Source organism: Pongo pygmaeus, chromosome 22 (genome assembly GCF_028885625.2).
Source record: "Pongo pygmaeus isolate AG05252 chromosome 22, NHGRI_mPonPyg2-v2.0_pri, whole genome shotgun sequence".
In the NCBI taxonomy this organism is placed as follows: Eukaryota; Metazoa; Chordata; class Mammalia; order Primates; family Hominidae; genus Pongo; species Pongo pygmaeus.
This window is the reverse complement of record NC_072395.2, coordinates 28665028-28677907: the sequence shown is the minus strand read 5'-3', so window position 1 is coordinate 28677907 and position 12880 is coordinate 28665028. Positions and strand designations below refer to the sequence as shown.

General features: G+C 36.8%; 1 protein-coding gene across 4 annotated transcripts in view; it reads right to left on the bottom strand.

Moving 5' to 3' along the window:
- LOC134738946 (uncharacterized) overlaps window positions 1-12880 on the bottom strand; it is a 419251-nt gene that overhangs the window by 380174 nt on the left and 26197 nt on the right. For all 4 annotated transcript variants that reach the window (XM_063659646.1, XM_063659647.1, XM_063659648.1 and 1 more), the window contains exon 2: window positions 1928-1987. In XM_063659646.1, coding sequence (XP_063515716.1) covers window positions 1928-1987 — 60 coding nt within the window. The remainder of the gene's footprint in view (window positions 1-1927; window positions 1988-12880) is intronic.

Below are 12880 nucleotides of genomic sequence, written 5' to 3'. Positions count from 1 at the left end.
CCACGGCAAATATTGTAAAGTTCAATGTGGATATAACATCCTTAATAGTACCACATAGATATCAAGCAATAAAAAATAGTATATATCATTCTTACTTTGGAATATTCTTTAAAATTCTCAAGTAAACAAAAAGGAATTGAGCTAAGGTACGTAATAAAAGTAAGCTTCCAGCTATGCAAGAGTAACATAATATTAGCAAATCTGCTGATCTAGAGAGGAGAACCAAATCATCTTCTCAACAGATTTTAAAACACTAATTTATATTTAATTGGGATTTATAGAACATCAACAGGAACTTCTGATCATCAAATATAGTTAATTAAGAATATAATTACTTCTTAGGAAAAAGAATAAAACTTATACAAATAGTCAACACAGAAATCAAATTACAATCATGAAAGTAATTCCTAATAAAATCAGAAAGAACAAATAATTATTCAGTTATTTCATGTTACACTGAAAGACATAGCCAAGGCAATAAGTAGTGAACTCAAAATTGAAAAAAGTATGATGCTAAAAAGGAAAAAAATAAAAGTATCTAAAATTGTTATTGTTTTTAGAAAATATGATATTCTATCTGGAACAACAAAATAACTAACTGAAGAACAATTACCATTATTTATTAATGTCATTTATTATATAATGAGATTATTTATTAATGTCATTTATTATAGAGCTAAATGAGATATAAGTATACAAAATATGCACATCTTAAGAATCCCAAAAAATAATTCAAATACAATAAGTAATTTTGTAATATCTAACACTTATGAGCTAGGCACTGTTCTATACACCTAACTTGTATCAACATATTTCATCCTCAAGACAACCCCTTCAGCTAGGTATGTATTATTAGCTCCATTTTGCAGATGAGAAAGGACAGCCCAGAGAGTGTAAAGGATTTGCCCAAGTTCACGCAGAGAACAGGTGGTGGAGCAGGCATTTATACCCAAGCAGCAGAGGAAGTGGGGTCAAAGGAGGCGAACCCGCATTTTACATCATCATCACACTCATTTCTTGAATTTTTACAGTAGGTTGTGTGTTCATATACTGAAAACATTCACCAATTTATACAAAAGGTTAACAGGTTACATTAGGTGGTGAGAATAAGTTTTTTAATTGTATTTATGTGTATCTAATTTATCTATCCATTATGAACATAATATCATCTGTAATAAGAAAAATACAATAAATGCAATTTTGAAGCACATTGCTTGGGTCATGAGCTCAGATGGAGAACTATCTGTATTTTAGACAACTCCCTTATGTTAAACAGTATTAAAAGACTTTGCACCATCTGACTGACAGTGTGATTGTCACAAACTTAAGCATAAAGTTTTCAGGGAGATAGTTCCTGCCACAAAATTATAAAGAAGAATGACTTCATGTATCCCACCTCAAAACTTGAGAAAAGAAACTCTTAATGAAGATGATCCCCAAAGTGAAGATAGACCAGCTTATCAAAGTTTCAAATGTATGAGGGTACTGAATTGGATATCATTTCAAAACATAGTTAATTATGTATCTATGGAAGGCTATAGGTTGTATTTTTATGATTTCACTATAAGAAAATAAATGATACATAATTATCTGAAAAGATAGTTTTATGTGTATATTTTGATATACAATTCTTCTTATATATTGTTTACAAAATGTTTGCCAGTCGCCTATTTTCAGAAATTTTATCTTTTACCAGATTTTAGAGTAGAGTGATTAAATAGTTCCCAGGCTTACATGCCATATATTTGCATCTCAGGATTATAATTTTTAAATAAAATAAAAAAATTATTTAGTGATTCTAGTTTTTCTTATAAAAAAATTAAAACATGAGTGAAGAAGGTAAATCAAGTTTCTTATTTCAATACTCAGAAAGTTATATTAATTATGAATAAACAAATATGGTTACATAATAAGATGTTCTGCTTACCATTTGGATAGAATGCTTGCAAGTTATTTGGACAATTATCCCAGTAAAATTCCTGAAGATCTGAAAAATAAGAATGATTGAGGAAGATCAATTAAACCTATTTTGTATATCATTTTATAATACATTAATTCCATGTGATCTTTGACTCATATTCATTCCAGGCTCCCACATTCAGGCTCATAATTTTCATTTAATCTGAATATTAAGTAAACTTAGGAAATAGCACACGTCTTTTATTTATCCACACACTCTTCATTGCCAGGAGCTACCTTTCCAGCCTGACTGCACTGAACCTCAACTCTGACCTTCACGAATCACACTGTGCAGTTAAAAGAAATAATTCACTCTAAACTCTCACTTGATACTTCCCTTAAACAAAATAGAGAGACTGTACCATTATGCTCATAATTTTTAAATTATAAGTTTTGGGATACATGTGCAGAACGTACAGGTTTATTACACAGGTATACATGTGCCATAGTGGTTTATGAAACCTATCTACATTTATTTCTCCTAATGCTATCCCTCCCCTAGCCCCCCCACGCCCCAACAGGCCTTGGTGTGTGATGTCCCCTTCCCTGTGTCCATGTGTTCTCATTGTTCAACTCCCAATTATGAGTGAGAACATGTGGTGTTTGGTTTTCTATTCCTGTGTTAGTCTGCTGAGAATGATGGTTTCTAGATTCATCCATGTCCCTGCAAAGGACATGAACTCATCCTTTTTTATGGCTGCATACTATTCCATGGTGTATATGTGCCACATTTTCTTTATCCAGTCTATCATTGATGGGCATTTGGGTTGGTTCCAAGTCTTTGCTATTATGAATAGTGCTGCAATAAACATACGAGTGTATGCGCAGAATTATAGTAGAATGATTTATAATCCTTCGGGAATATACCCAGTAATGGGATTGCTGGGTGAAATGGTATTTCTGGTTCTAGATCCTTCAGGAATTGCCACACTGTCTTCCACAATGGTTGACCTAATTTACACTCCCACCAACAGTGTAAAAGCTTTCCTATTTCTCCACATCCTCTCCAGCATCTGCTGTTTCCTGACATTTTAATGATCACCATTCTAACTGGCATGAGATGGTATCTCATTGTGGTTTTAATTTGCATTTCTCTAATGACCAATGATGATGAGGTTATTTCCATATGTTTGTTGGCTGCATAAATGTCTTCTTTTGAGAAGTGTCTGTTCATAGTCTTCACACACTTTTTAATGGGGTTGTTTTTTTTTTTCTTGTAAATTTGTTTAAATTCTTTGTAGATTCTGGATATTAGCCCTGTGTCAGATGGATAGATTGCAAAAATTTTCTCCCATTTTGTAGGTTGCCTGTTCACTCTGAAGATAGTTTATTTTGCTGTGCAGAAGCTCTTTAGTTTAATGAGATCCCAGTTGTCAATTTAGGCTTTTATTGCCATTGCTTTTGGTGTTTTAGTCATGAAGTCTTTGCCCATGCCTATGTCCTGAATGGTATTGCCTAGGTTTTCTTCTAAGGTTTTTATGGTTTTAGGTCTTATGTTTAAGTCCTTAATCCATCTTGAGTTAATTTTTGTACAAGGTGTAAGGAAGGGGTCCAGTTTCAGTTTTCTGCATAGGGCTAGCCAGTTTTCCCAACACCATTTATTAAATAGGGAATCCTTTCCCCACTGCTTGTTTTTGTCAGGTTTGTCAAAGATCAGATGGTTGTAGATGGGTGGCATTATTTCTGAGGCCTCTGTCCTGTTCCATTGGTCTATTTGGTACCAGTACCATGCTGTTTTGGTTATTGTAGCCTTGTAGTATATTTTGAAGTCAGGTAGGGTGATGCCTCCAGCTTTGTTCTTTTTGCTTAGGATTGGCAGGGCTATGGAGGCTCCTTTTGGGTTCCATATGAAATTTAAAGTAGTTTTTTTCTAATTCTGTGAAGAAAGTCAATGGTAGCTTGATGGGAATAGCATTGAATCTATAAATTACTTTGGGCAGTATGGCCATTTTCATGATATTGGGTCTTCCTATCCATGAGCATGGAATGTTTTTCCACTTGTTTGTGTGCTCTCTTATTTCCTTGAACAGTGGTTTGTAGTTCTCCTTGAAGAAGAGGTCCTTCACATCCCTTGTAAGTTGGATTCCTAGGTATTTTATTCCCTTTGTAGCAATTATGAATGGGAGTTCACTCATAATTTGGCTCTGTGTTTGTCTATTATTGGTGTATAGGAATGCTTGTAATTTTTGTACGTGGATTTTGTATCCTGAGACTTTGCTGAAGTTGTTTATTTGCTTAAGGAGACTTTGGACTGAGATGATGGGTTATTCTAAATATACAATCATGTCATCTGCAAACAGGGACAACTTGACTTCCTCTCTTCCTATTTGAATACCCTTCATTTCCTTCTCTGGCCTGATTGCTCTGCCCAGAACTTCCAATATTATTTTGAGCATGAGTGGTGAGAGAAGGCATCCTTGTCTTGTGCCAGTTTTCAAAGGGAATGCTCCCAGCTTTGACCCATTCAGTATATTAGCTGTGGGTTTGTCACAAATTGCTCTTATTTTCTTGAGATATGTTCCATCACTACCTAGTTTATTGAGAGTTTTTAGCATGAAGGGGTGTTGAATTTTATCAAAGGTCTTTTCTGCATCTATTGAGATAATCATGTGTTTTTCATCATTGATTTGCATATGTTGAACCAGCCTTGTATGCCAGGGATGAAGCCAACTTGATTGTGGTGGATGAGCTTTTTGATGTGCTGCTGGATTCGGTTTGGCAGTATTCTATTAAGGATTTTTGCATCGATGTTCATCAGGGATATTGGCCTGAAATTTTCTTTTCTTTTTGTTGTGTCTCTGCCAGGTTTTGTTATCAGGATGATGCTGACCTCATAAAATGAGTTAGGGAAGAGTCCCTCTTTTTCTATTGTTTGAAATAGTTTCAGAAGGGATGGTACCAGCTCCTCTTTGTACCTCTGGTAGAATTTGGCTGTGAATCCTTCTGGTCCTGGGCTCTTTTGGTTGGTAGGGTATTAATTACTGCCTCACTTTCAGAGCTTGTTATTGGTCTATTCAGTGATTCGACTTCTTCCTGGTTTAGTCTTGAGAGGGAGTATGTGTCCAGGAATTTATCTATTTTTTCTAGATTTTCTAGTTTATTTACGTAAAGGTGTTTATAGTATTCTCTGATAGTAGTTTGTATTCCTGTGGGATCAATGATGATATCTCCTTTATCATTTTTTATCGTATCTATTTGATTCTTCTCTCTTTTCTTCTTTATTACTCTGGCTAGGGGTCTACTATTTTATTAATCTTTTCAAAAAACCAGCTCCTGTGTTTATTGATTTTTTAAGGCTTTTTCGTGTCTCTATCTTCTTCAGTTCTGCACTGATCTTAGTTATTTCTTGTCTTCTTCTAGCTTTTGAATTTGTTTGCTCTTGCTTCTCTAGTTCTTTTAATTGTGATGTTAGGGTATTGATTTTAGATCTTTCCTGCTTTCCCCTGTGGGCATTTAGTGCTATAAATTTCCCTGTAAACACTGCTTTAGCTGTGTCCCAGAGATTCTGGTACATTGTGTCTTTGTTCTCATTGGTTTCAAAAAACTTATGTATTTCTGCCTTAATTTCGTTATTTACACAGTAGTCATTCAGGAGAAGGTTGTTCAGTTTCCATGTAGTTGTGCAGTTTTGAGTGAGTTTCTTAATCCCGAGTACTAATTTGATTGTGTTGTGGTCTGAGAGACTATTTGTCAGGATTTTCATTCTTTTGCATTTGCTGAGGAGTGTTTTACTTCCAATTACGTGGTCAATTTTAGAATAAGTGCAATGTGCTGAGAAAATGTATATTCTGTTGATTTGGGGCAGAGACTTCTGTAAATGTCTATTAGGTCTGCTTGGTCCAGAGCGGAGTTCAAGGCTTGAATATCCTTGTTAATTTTCTGTCTCGTTGATCTGTCTAATACTGACAGTGGGTGTTAAAGTCTCCCACTATTATTGTGTTGGAGTAAAAGTCTCCTTGTGGGTCTCTAAAAACTTCCTTTATGAATCTGGGTGCTCCTGTATTGGGTGCTTATATATTTAGGATAGTTAGCTTGTCTTGTTGCATTGATCCCTTTACCATTAAGTAATGTCCTTCTTTGTCTTTTTTTGTCTTTGTTGGTTTAAAGTCTGTTTTATCAGAGACTAGGATTGCAACCCCTGATTTTTCTTTTTTTTTTTTTTGCTTTCCATTTGTTTGGTAAATATTCCTCCATCCATTTATTTTGAGCCCATGTGTGTTTTTGCACGTGAGATGTGTCTCCTCAATACCGCACACCAATGGGTCTTTACTTTTTATCCAATTTGCCAGTCTGTGTCTTTTAATTGGGGCATTTAGCCCATTTACATTTAAGGTTAATATTTTTATGTGTGATTTTGATCCTGTCTTTATGATGCTAGCTGGTTTTTATGCCCATTAGTTGATGCAGTTTCTTCATAGTATCAATTGTCTTTACAATTTGGTATGTTTTTGCAGTGGCTGGTACCAGTTTTTCCTTTCCATATTTAGTGCTTCCTTCAGGAGCTCTTCTAAGGCAGGCCTGGTGGTGACAAAATCTCTCAGCATTTGCTTGTCTTTAAAGAATTTTATTTCTCCTTCACTTATGAAGCTTAGTTTGGCTGGATATGAAATTCTGGGTTGAAAATTCTTTTCTTTAAGAAAGTCAGATATTGGCACCCACTCTCTTCTGGCTTGTAGGGTTTCTGCAGAGACACCCGCTGTTAGTCTGATGTGCTTCCCTTTGTGGGCAACTTGACCTTTTTCTCTGGCTGCCCTTAACATTTTTTCCTTCATTTCAACCTTTGTGAATCGGATGATTATGTGTCTTGGGGTTGCTCTTTTCAAGGAGTATCTTAGTGGTGCTTTCTATATTTCCTCAGTTTGAATGTTGGCCTGACTTGCTAGATGGGGAAAGTTCTCCTGGATAATATACTGAAGAGTGTTTTCCAACTTGGTTCCATGCTCCCTGTCACTTTCAGGTACACCAATCAAACGTAAGTTTGGTCTTTTCACATAGTTCCATATTTCTTGGAGGCTTTGTTCATTTCTTTTCATTCTTTTTACTCTAATCTTGTCTTCCTGCTTTATTTCATTAAGTCGATCTTCAATCTCTGATATTCCTTTTTCCACTTGATCGATTCAGCTATTGATACTTGTGTATGCTTCACGAAGTTCTCGTGCTCTTTTTCAGCTACATGAGGTCACTTATATTCTTCTCTAAACTGGTTATTGTAGTTAGCAATTCATTTAACCTTTTTTCAAGGTTCTTAGCTTCCTTGCATTGGGTTAGAACATGCTCCTTTACTTCGGAGCAGTTTGTTATCAGCCACTTTCTGAAGCCTACTTCTGTCAATTCATCAAACTCATCCAGTTTTGTGCAGTTTTGTTCCCTTGCTGATGAGGAGTTATGATCCTTTGGAGGAGAAGAGGCGTTCTGGTTTTTAGAATTTTCAGCCTTTTTGTGCTGGTTTTTCCTCACCTTCATAGATTTATCTACCTTTGGTCTTTGATGTTGGTGATCTTCAAATGGTGTTTTGGTGTGGACGTCCTTTTTGTTGATGTTGATGCTATTCCTTTCTGTATGTTAGTTTTCCTTCTAACAGTCAGGCCCCTCTGCTGTAGGTCTGCTGGAGTTTGCTAGAGGTCCACCCCAGACACTATTTGCCTTGGTATCACCAGTGGAGGCTGCAGAACAGCAAAGATTACTGTCTGTTCTTTCCTCTGGAAGTTTCGTCCCAGAGGGTCACCTGCCAAATGCCAGCTGGAGCTCTCCTGTATGAGGTATCTGTCGACCCCTGCTGGGAGCTGTCTCCCAGTCAAGAGGCATGGAGATCAGGGACCCACTTGAGGAGGAAGTCTGTCCCTTAGCAGAGCTTGAGTGCTGTGCTAGGAGATCCTCTGCTCTCTTCAGAGCCGGCAGGAAGGAATGTTTAAGTCTTTTGAAGCTGTGCCCACAGCCGCCCCTTCTTCCAGTTGCTCTGTCCCAGGGAGATGGGAATTTTATCTATAAGTCCCTGACAGTGGCTACTGCCTTTCTTTCAAAGATGCCTGGCCCAGAGAGGAAGAATGTTGAGAGGCAGTCTGGCTACAGTGGCTTTGCCTAGCTGCAGTAGGTTCCACCCAGTTCAAGTTTCCCTGCAGCTTTGTTTACACTGTGAGGGGAAAACTGCCTACTCAAGCCTCAGTAGGAGCAGATGCCCCTTCTTCCACCAAGCTCGGGTGTCCCAGGTCGACTTCAGACTGCTGTGCTGGCAGCGAGAATTTCAAGCCAGTGGATCTTAGCTTGCTGGGCTTTGTGGGGTGGGATCTGCTGAGCAAGGCAACTTGGTTCCCTGGCTTCAGCCCCCTTTCCAGGGGAGTGAACAGTTCTGTTTGCTAGCATTCCAGACACCACTGGGGCATGAAAAAAAAAACTCCTGCAGCTAGCTCGGTGTCTGCCCAAACAGCCGCCCAGTTCCATGTTTGAAGCACAGGGCCCTGGTGGTATAGGCACCTGAGGGAGTCTCCTGGTCTGTGGGTATGTGGGCCAGAATGCATCGTTCCTTACGGCACAGTCCCTCATGGCTTCCCTTGGCTAGGGGAGGGAGTTCCCCACCTTTTGCACTTCCTTGGTGAGACAACGCCCCACTCTGCTTTGGTTCGCCCTCCGTAGGCTGCACCTACTGTTTAATCAGTCCCAGTGAGATTAGCCAGGTACGTCAGTTGGAAATGAAGAAAACACCCGCCTTCTGCCTTGATCTAGCTGGGAGCTGCAAACCGGAGGTGTTCCTATTTGGCTATCTTCCCCACAACCTACGCTCATAATTTTTAATGGTACTTCACAAACTTTCTGTAGGAGAAAATTGCACTATAATCTTCAAGTGTGATCAGAGGAAATCCATATCCTGAAATTTTTGACTCTATATACTAGGTGAGCTAATTTATAGGTTTGGCAATGATATCACCTCTGGAAATATATTTATTTTAAGATCGTGATTAGCACGTTATTTCAGACATGGTATAATAATTGTCAAGTACTTTTATAAGACCAGAGAACTCTCATCAATTTAAAAAAATCCTTATTTTTAGAAGATAAGGAAAATGAAACTCAAGGAAAGAGAAATGGCTTGGCTAAGATCTTAGCTTAGAAGCAGTGCTATGGCAATGCTAAGTCTCAAAGCTTTATTTTATGCCTCTTTCCATGGCATTGTTTTGAAATATATTTATTAAAACTATAATATATTCCAAGCATCTAACTGAGCACTGGGGAATCAGTAATGAACATGATAGATAAAGAACCTGATTTCATGAAGCTTAATTCTAATAATCTTAGTTCATTAAAGTATTGAATAAACTCTTCCATCCGTATAATTAATATAGAATGAAAGTTTAACCAAGATGCCAAGAGTTCAGAATGCAGTGGTATTATGAGCCAAGCCTAGTTTCCAACGAATATTCTTTCTTTAAACCTCTTAAATATATTTGACCTACAAAGTGCTTAGCTGAACATCTGAATATCTTTGACATGTAGATAGACATTTTGTGCAAAGATAAAACTTTCAAAAAACAAGTATCTTTTTCCATTTCATGTTTTCAAAGATATGTTTTATTTACTTACTGATCTGATTCTGTGTTAACTTCCAGGCTCAGTGTGAAGCTTAAAAACATGCTGTAGAGGTTAAAATTTCCACACGTGCAAATGAGCAAACAGATTCCACACACAAGAGCAAAATAAAGACCTTGAGATCCATTCTGCAAATCATTTCTTAACTACTCTTTCATATTTGGCAGTGAGTTCAGTTGTTCCGCTTATAGTAGGCATTTGCAAAAATAGAATGGCATAGTTTAAAAATAACAGATTGGATCTTTAGATCACTAAAACACCTTTCTCGTGCCTACATTTTTATGCTCCCTAACAATAAGATATAAGTAACTACATTCCTGTTTAGTTGCATTATCTTAATGACTTTGGTTATTAATTATTTTAGAACGGCTTTCACATGAGGCAAATTGGGATGGTTTTGTCATTATAAAAACATCAGTTGAAATCTGGCAAACAAAGAGCCCAAAATAATTTACTAAACATAAGGCCAAGTTGCCAAGTTTTGCCTAAAATTACAGTTGTTCCTAAAATTATAACAACAGAAAGATATGTAGAATGGTTACTCAGTGTGAAGTGATTATTGGTTAGGCTTCCTTGTGACCGAGTCCAAAGCCTCTGAATGTGACTACCAACTTGATTCACTTAGAAATACCTCCGTTTTAGCATAGTTACCTTTCAGATTCTCTCAAAACCTCCTTAATATGACATTCAGGATACTGAATTAGTGACTGATTTCACCAAAAAAGAATCAGCTCATAGAATGGACCCATCAGGGAATGCCTGAGGAGAATCATTCTCTACGTTTTAAAGAGAAGACAAACCCAGGCACATAGTCGGTGATTGATAGAATGGAATCTGGTTAATGCTCCTTTATTACTAGTTCTGTGTCTTTTCCACAATGTCATAGCTATTATATGAAGTGTTTTATTCTTTGTCATATACTTAGGACATAAGGAACATTTTATGGTATATATCATAAAATAAAACTCCTTACATATATTACAGAACCTTATATTACATATTATTACCTATATATGTAATTCACCATATACATGATATTAATTAGAAATTTCTGAACTTGAAAACTATGTCTTCTGCTTCTAGTGACCAACTCCATCATATAAAGACACTGTCTGTGTCATCGTTTCAGAATTACAACATTAAAAGATCATAATGAATTGCACCACCAAGGCTTGTAACTATTGTCTTTGACACTTTCATCCTATTTTCTTGGAGTAAATTTTCTCCAGCAGATGAGACTTCAACAGGCTCTTCTCAAGTGCCTTCTCCTCCTAGAATCAAATTTAGTGCATTTCTAAGAAAAATTTCAGAGCTTATTGTCTTACATTATGCTTTTTTTTCCTAATCACAGTCATTATAAAAATCAGGGTTGTGAGATTCGAGATTTTCAAAAATGTCAAATATCAGTGTGTCCCGCTTTTATTCTATTTTTTTAGCTAAAGTTTTCACTCTAATTTATATCATTGAAACACATGGTGCAATAATATATATCCTTGAAACACATGGTGCAATAATTTATATCCTTGAAACACATGGTGCATGCATTGAGATTGCTTGTCATCTAATTAGAAAACAATGTCAAAGATTGTTTAAAGTATTATCTTACTTATTACTGGGAATTGAGGGGTCAAATAAAACACAAGTGATAGAAACACTGTTTTACTTATTTGTCATTTGTCATTTTCAAATAAGGCAACAGCAAGGAGTCAAATGTTTATGACAGAAATAAGTCACATTAGTGCTAAATATGTTTTCTATAAATCTACCAGTAATCATATGTTTGGAATAGGCTGACCAATTTTTAAATGTCTTTGCTATTATAGAGTTAAATGAAGGTAAAGAGAAAACCAAAAGAGGAAGAGAAAGAGAAAGGAAAATTTTAACTATGATTATAATAGTCATAACTTACCACATGCCCACTATGCATTATTGAAGAGTTTGAACCAGAGAGCGACATGACTTGGTTTACTTTTTTATGATATTATTGTGGCTGATAAGTGGAGAACAGATGGAAGAGTGGGGCCGGGGTGGCTCTAGATAAGCAGACAGAAAAGTTAGGCTACTCTTGTAGTCTGGGGATAATGTAACTATACTTTCAATTAGAATGCAGTAGTAGAAATTGACAGGAACATAGGAAGTTGAGATGTCTGGAGAATAAACTGTGGAAAAGAGAATCAAGGCCAACTCAGGTCTTCAGCTGGAGCAACAAGGTAGATTGGTGGTGCTGTTTATTAAAAGGGTGTGTCTAGCATATGGTGGAGGGAAAGAGATTTGGAAGAAAGATTACTATTTCGGCCATTTTACCTATGTAGGTTTAAAACATTGCTATATAAGTGGCTAATAGGCTGTCCTTTCATATGCCATAATTTCTATTTTATCATCCACAATTTTCTCAATAATAAGAATAGCCAGTTCACCCTTTTTCTGCTGCATTGTATTGAGAGTTCCTGTATCTGTGCCTCGTGAGTAATTCTTATCTCTTCTACATTTCAGTCTCTCAGTCCACCAGTTATTTTCCCGTAGACTATTAGTAATGCCTTTGTGTCTCTTGCTGAATTAATTAATGCAGCCCTCTACCCTGTGAATTCCTCAAGTTAATGTCCTCCCCTCCCCTACATAGCTAAGCTCCTCGAAAAAGAACATGAACCTGTTCATTTTAACTCTTTCATTTGTATTTTATTCTACTATGCACTGAGTGGGTGCTCCACTTCTACTTCCACTATGTTACTGAGACTGGTCTCACAAACTTCCCTAATAAACTCCTAATTGTGACACCCTATGGATTATGTTGGTAAGTCATATATATATATATATATATATATATATATATATATATATATATATATATATTGCAGGTTGCTATTCCTAATGTTATTCTTCCTCCTCTAAACATTTTGCTTTGTGCGATATTAACATTACATTTATGAAACGTCAATGACCAACAAATCTACATCTCTAATTCGTTCCCATGTTCTAGCCTTTGGGCACACATATTGAACTGCATACTTGGAATCTCCACCTGGCTGCCACATACACACTCCAAACAAAACATAGCTAAACACTGAACACTAACCACTTCTCACTCTTTGCTCCCAAACCTCTTTTCCTATTCCTATTGTTGAACAGCATCACCATCCACCCATTAACCCAAGACAGATGTTTGGGAATACTGCCTCTTCCACATCATCCAAATTTTATCATCGACTTTGACTTGTTAATACTACTTCTGGCTGGGTGTGATGGCTCACGCCTGTTATCCCAACACATTGGAAGGCTGAGGCAGGTGGATCACCTGAGGCCGGGAGTTCGAGACCAGCCTGACCAACATGGTGAAACCCCA